Consider the following 6,153-nt stretch of genomic DNA (forward strand, 5'->3'; position numbering starts at 1 on the left):
TCTTCATAAAATCACGAGGTACAGTGTAAAAGAATATTGTAGTCTTATTACATAAAATATTGAACTTTATTATAAATTTCAAACTTTATTTTGATCATTTTTGCATGGGCTACAAATAGAAAGTGATTAAAGTGAGAGAAATGCTACACAACATGATCCTCATGATCATCCTCTTATGTTTCCATAATGTGATATTAGATGATTGGAAACTATTTATTATATTTCACTTATTAACGTATTATCTAAAGACGCATCATGAAATGACGAGGGGATAATTAGAAAAGATATGATGCATAGTTTTTTCTTGAAGTGATCTGCAGTACTCCATTAATCATTTTATGAATTTAAATAAAACTAAATACAACATGTATGGACTTATATATCCATCAAATAAATTAATTATAAGCTTAATAATCTTGTGCTCATCAGAATAATTCATTAGTAATTAAAAACCCTATCCATCTTGCTTGAAACCAACTGATTCACATAGACACCAAAGATTTGCATCCGACGTCAGATCAACTCAAGATGATGATTTCAACTTCCATACAATTTTTCTGATCATAAGCATTAACCGCATATATCATTAATTTGTTGGACTCATTGTCAAACAGCGTATGCACTTGAGTAACAACTCCACCATCCAAACTAACAGGCGATATATGAGAACCACAACAGCAATCACAAGCAATACCAAATAAATTCCCAATAATGTTAAGAGAACCGAGGCCATCATGGGTTTTTCTTTAACAGTATCCGAGGTCACCAAATCCCCAGCCAAAAAATAGGTAGATAGCATGAACGTGACTGCAATAAGCATGGCTAGTGTCAAAAGCCATATAAAAAGTTTGCTTCTCTTAGGAATTCCAATGGTGACCACAAGTACGATGCTCAGAGCTGCAACAAGAGAGGTGGTGTTGACAGACAAAAAGTATTGGTATTCATCTGGGTTGATATCAGAGAAAATTGCCTTGCCCGTACAATTCTGAAATTTTGTACGATCTTCACAATCTTGTTGCCAAACACCACCTGGAGGGTTGATCCCAGTTTGGAAAGTAACGGTTGCAATTACAGTGGCCACCAACATTAATGTGCCACGTGCTTCGACAATCAAATCTGATGGGTGACGCTTAAAATGCTTAAACCATCCGCACAAACAAAAGTATGCCCACCATTTCTTAAACCTCGATTGAGCAGCTGGCGCTGGTTGTACTCCTTCAATATTAATGTACCTTGCAGGTTCACGATGTGTTGTTGGTAGTAGATTAGGAGAATTTAGACCCTTGGATCTTCGAACACCAGCTGCCAGTAGCATGTCTTGGATTTTGAGAGATTTAAAATCTCTATGGCCTAACTCTAAGACATCCAAAGCGGTGTTACCAATCCTATTTATGGCATTGGCCTCTCCTTTGATTTGTTATACTGAAAGTAAGTATTTTATTGCCTGCACAAAAGAAACATAACAGTAGTACCGTTTCTTCCAATTACTGCAAAAACTCTAATTAACAGCACTGCATAAGCAACCCCCGGGTACAAAAGTTTGCCAAAACGGGACAAAACCCAATTTGTGGTAAAAAGGGTTGGAACAAAAACGTGGCAAAGAATGAGTTTAGGATAAAGTCGACAGCCTTATCCACACGACCACCAAAGGCCTTAAATTCTGATAAAATACCTTTCCTGTAGCCAAAGGTTAATAATTCTGGACTTTTACAATTTATAAATTTACTTCCTCAATTTATACCTATACCTGACGATGTATAGTTATGGAAAATAACTAGCTAGTCGTTTGCTAAAGCAAATAAAAGAGTAAATATGGAGATCATTGTTAACCTACCTCCGTTTGCCCGAGCATCACAGCTAAATGCAATATGGAGTTACCATCATTGTCTTTGGAGTTGAGGGAATATCCATTGTTATCAGCAGATTCCACTAGCAATTTCAGAGCATCCAAACAGTTATATTTAACACACAAGTGCAAAACACTGGCTCCATCAAGATCCTCCAAGATCGAGTTCGGTTTGGAATTAAGCAACTTTTCTATTACCTCGATGTGTCCTCTCATCACAGCTAAGTGGAGAGGAATTCTCCCATCTTGATCACGAGCCAGGCAAACATCTATATCTGCTGGCAGCAATTCTCTCACAATCTCGGCGTGGCCCTCCGCAGAAGCCAAGTGAAGGGCAGTTCGACCCCGCGAGTCCTTACGGCCAGCGAGATTAGGTTTCTTCCTGAGTAAAGCTGCAGTGAATTCTAGGTGACCATGCAGAACTGCTATATGTAAGGGCGTGTCGATGAAGGACGTCAATGAAATTTTGTTAAGAATGAGAGCGTCCCTTTGCATCAACGAGTTCAAAGTGCTTTCACACCCTTTATGTGAGGCTTCATAGAGTGCGGCTACGTTATCTTCTTCAATATCATGACTTATGTCCATCGTGAGGCAGTGTGATCATGTGTCGAAGAAAACGAAGGGGAAAAATCCTTATGAGTCTATGACGATGGTTCTCTTTGATAGTAGGCCGTGCTTGTTGCTGAGCATAAAAAAAATAAAAAGAAACAGGTCTAGAATGTTTGAAAAAATTGCAATATTTTTTGTCAGTTGTTAGAATAACTCAAAACGGGAATTAGATAGATGTTTTAATTACAACAATAATATTTTATAAAAATAAATTTATAAATAGATGTGATCAATTATATTAACCGTAATATAATGGTCACTTTCCGCAGTTTAATAATGGTCCTCACCCCCACTAGCTGACGTCTTGCTTAATTCCAAGAAAATAAGTGATATTTACACAATTAAAATGCGTAAATTTTGGGTATTTTTTTTAAAATAGATAAATCTAAAACTTATATGAAAAAATTAATTTTTTATTGATAGATTCTATTCTTTTTAAAGAGAATACGTGGAGCTTGCACACCCTAATTACCTATGATTACTCTTCCAAGATCGTCACCTATCCCTTGTAATCCCTAATTAGCTTTTATTGATGTTCAGAGAATGAGATGAAATGAGAATTTTTTAAATAGTAGTAAGATAGTTTGTAAATAGTAGTGAGATACTTTGAGTTAAGTATCTATTAGGTTTTATGAAACGAGAGAAAAAAAATTGAATAAAAACTATTATAAAATTAAAATATTATTTTTATTTTAGAATTTGAAAATATTGAATTATTTTTTACTTTTTGCTTATAAGTTTGAAAAAATTATAATGATTAATTTAAAAATATTATAATAATGAGTTTGAAAATATTTATATTTAAATGATATTTTAAAAAAAAAAAGATGAAATGAAATTATAGATCAATAGGATGAAATGGACATTGTTTCGAAATATCCTTTGGACTCACCTTTCCCAGTTCTCGGCCCCCAATCCCATGAGTGTAAGATCTATTTATTTAATTATTCTTCAACACCACGTGGAAACAAAAACCACCACCCCACGTAAATGAGCAGACTTGACCTGCTTTAAACGTGAGATGAAATAATTTGTTAATAATAATGAGAATGAGATATTTGAGTGAATATAAGATGAGTGATAGATGATTTGAATTAAAGTCTTTTATGAAGTTTTAAAAAATAAAAGAGAAAAAATTGAATAAAAATATTATTTTTTAATATTATTTTTATTTTAATATTTGAAAAATTAAATTATTTTTTGTATTTTATTTAAAAGTTTGATAAAGTTGTAATAATTAAGTAATGATTAGTTAAAAAAATTAAAAAGTATTTATTTTGTGGTATTTAGATATTGAAATGAGGTGAGATGAGATAAGATAGAATGTGATTGAATCATATCTCTATCCAAACGCTAAGATATTACTTGTCTCAGCCAATAAACATTCAAAATTATTCGGTATTTTCTTTTTTCTAATATCTTTCACGTGAACGAGTACTCAGCCAGCTTTTTCTTTTTTAAAGGTCTTAATTAGATAATTGTTTTTGCAATTATGCTGCAAACAGCCTGCAGCACTCATACCACAACTAAGAATGTTGTGGTATACCACAAGTGCTATTGCAAATGAAATAATGAATGTTGGTATACCACATCGTTTTAGCTAGCTAAAAATAATGAATGTTGGTGTGTCAAAATATATATTTGTCAATGAAGGTTTTATTAATGTGGATTTTAGGCGTTTTTAGTTCAAATTCATAAGCAGAAAGGTTGATTAATTAGAGGAAGATACGAATGTCTTGGGACCCCTGATTTGCTATGTGAGAAGTGATGCAAAGGATCCGAGTCAGATGATGCTGAGTTGTCAAATTGTACGTTGACTACACCGAAATACCTTGAAGTAGCATATCAGCACAAAGACGGTAGAAAATCATGATCTTTCCTTGATTGAGACAATTTTGGATATGTTTCGATATTTTGGTCATAACTTTGACTATGGGATTAGAATCACGCATATGATCTCAATTCAAAAAGTTATTTTCAACGTGCACATTGTGGTCACCCAGCTACGCTCCATGTGCATCTTTTTCAAGGCCAAAATCCACTGTTTTTCCATTTGAATCCCTACTTTTAGATTTTTTTTTTTTTTTTGCCTTTTAAGGTAATATTTCATTTATTACTTCTTTTATTACATATTTACTTTTGATGTGATTATTGAAATTTTGTTATTTTTGATAAAATTCTGCTCTATTTTTAGCTATTACAATTCAGCTTGTAGGTTGATTTTGTTTTTCTTGAATTTTGATAATTTTGAATTGAATTTCAGATTCGTTTTCTCTATATTTTAGGCAATTTTATTGTATTTCTTTCATGTAAATTATCTGTTAAAACTAACCTACAAAATAATCACTATTATATCCGGCGTCAACAAGTCTTGTCCAACTCCTGAAGTGAAGGCACCTCACACGACTCACAATCAATTGAGAGTTAGGCAGGCAGTACTACTTTTCATAAGATGCGAGTCCAATCGGTCTAAATCAATATAAAATAATAGGTGCTGATTAATGTTAAGTTTCATGCATTGAATATTCAAAGTCGTTAATTCACGCGTTGTACAAGTAAATATGTTACCCTCTCGTATACATAGATGTGGAAATCAATGTGGATCCCAAATCATTGTCTCTTTCGCGGAAAGAGAATGAATTATGATCCTCATGTCTTGGTTCTCTTCTGTTTTTATTCTAAAATCTTTTGCGTGTTCTTGATGGATACGGCAATAAAACATATTTTTATTCTAAAATCTGTTTTTATTCAAAGTCATTCTCTTTATGAGGACTCTTATTTTTTTATTCTAAAATCTTTTGGGTGTTCTTGATGGATACGGGAATTAGTACCATGTGACAAAAATTTAAGTACACAGCTTCCCACCCTCAAACCAAGGGAAAAGTACACATTTTTCCGGCTACGCAAGCTACAACATTCATACCATAGGACCATTCCATGAAGGCTTTAGTGCGGTCGGTTGTAATTATAATTTGTTGAAATTCATGAGCACAAAAGGTTGCTTAGAGGTAGAAATATTTCATGATCAATTGATTTATTTGTAATCTATTTTGGAATCGTTTTCATGGCAAGTAAGATGGGATTCCAACGGGTTGAAATCAACGTGGAGACACAGCTCCTAGCGTTAAGTTTCATAAAGTCATTCACGCGTAGTCTCATTGTGCTAGTATTTTGCAAGCTTACACATACATAAAGCTTCTACTCATAGAAAAATATATATAAATTAAGCTTCTAACAACCAAAACGCATCCATGGAAGACAGAAAAAATAGTTAATTAAATTTAACTTGAGAATGAATAGACAAGTGCTCTATCTGTCCCCATCTAGTGTCAGTGCATCGGCATGCTGCTATCTTTCCAACTGCCGAGAGAAAGCTGCTTATTATGTAGATGCTTTGGTGCATTATTGAGAAACTGTACGTGAGGAGCCAATTGACTGTTCCTGCATATAAGGAGTCTATTCCTCGCGAATAAAATCCATTTGTAAGTGGAAATCCATAATCCCAATTTAAAAGCATACCATATCTTGCTGATTGCCATGAATGCGAAGACTCAAAACACCCGTGTATAGCTGGTGCTTGGTAACTAAGTTGACCATCTAACTGCAAAACCCAATCCAAAAATACTGCTTATAACTAATAAGCATTCAATAATTTAAACAAAATTGCTTTAAATGAAGAAACTGATTATTAACCATAG

The 6,153-nt window shown here is 33.6% G+C and overlaps 1 protein-coding gene across 1 annotated transcript; it reads right to left on the reverse strand.

Annotated features, from left to right (window-relative positions):
* Positions 1 to 1,825: 1,825 nt before the first annotated feature.
* LOC118348272 (ankyrin repeat-containing protein At5g02620-like) lies at positions 1,826 to 2,431 on the reverse strand. The gene has a single exon (XM_035689581.1). It carries the CDS (start codon positions 2,429 to 2,431, stop codon positions 1,826 to 1,828), a length of 606 nt encoding a protein of 201 aa, XP_035545474.1.
* Between the last annotated feature and the right edge of the window lie 3,722 nt (positions 2,432 to 6,153).

This window comes from Juglans regia, chromosome 1, assembly GCF_001411555.2.
Source record: "Juglans regia cultivar Chandler chromosome 1, Walnut 2.0, whole genome shotgun sequence".
NCBI classification, from domain to species: Eukaryota; Viridiplantae; Streptophyta; class Magnoliopsida; order Fagales; family Juglandaceae; genus Juglans; species Juglans regia.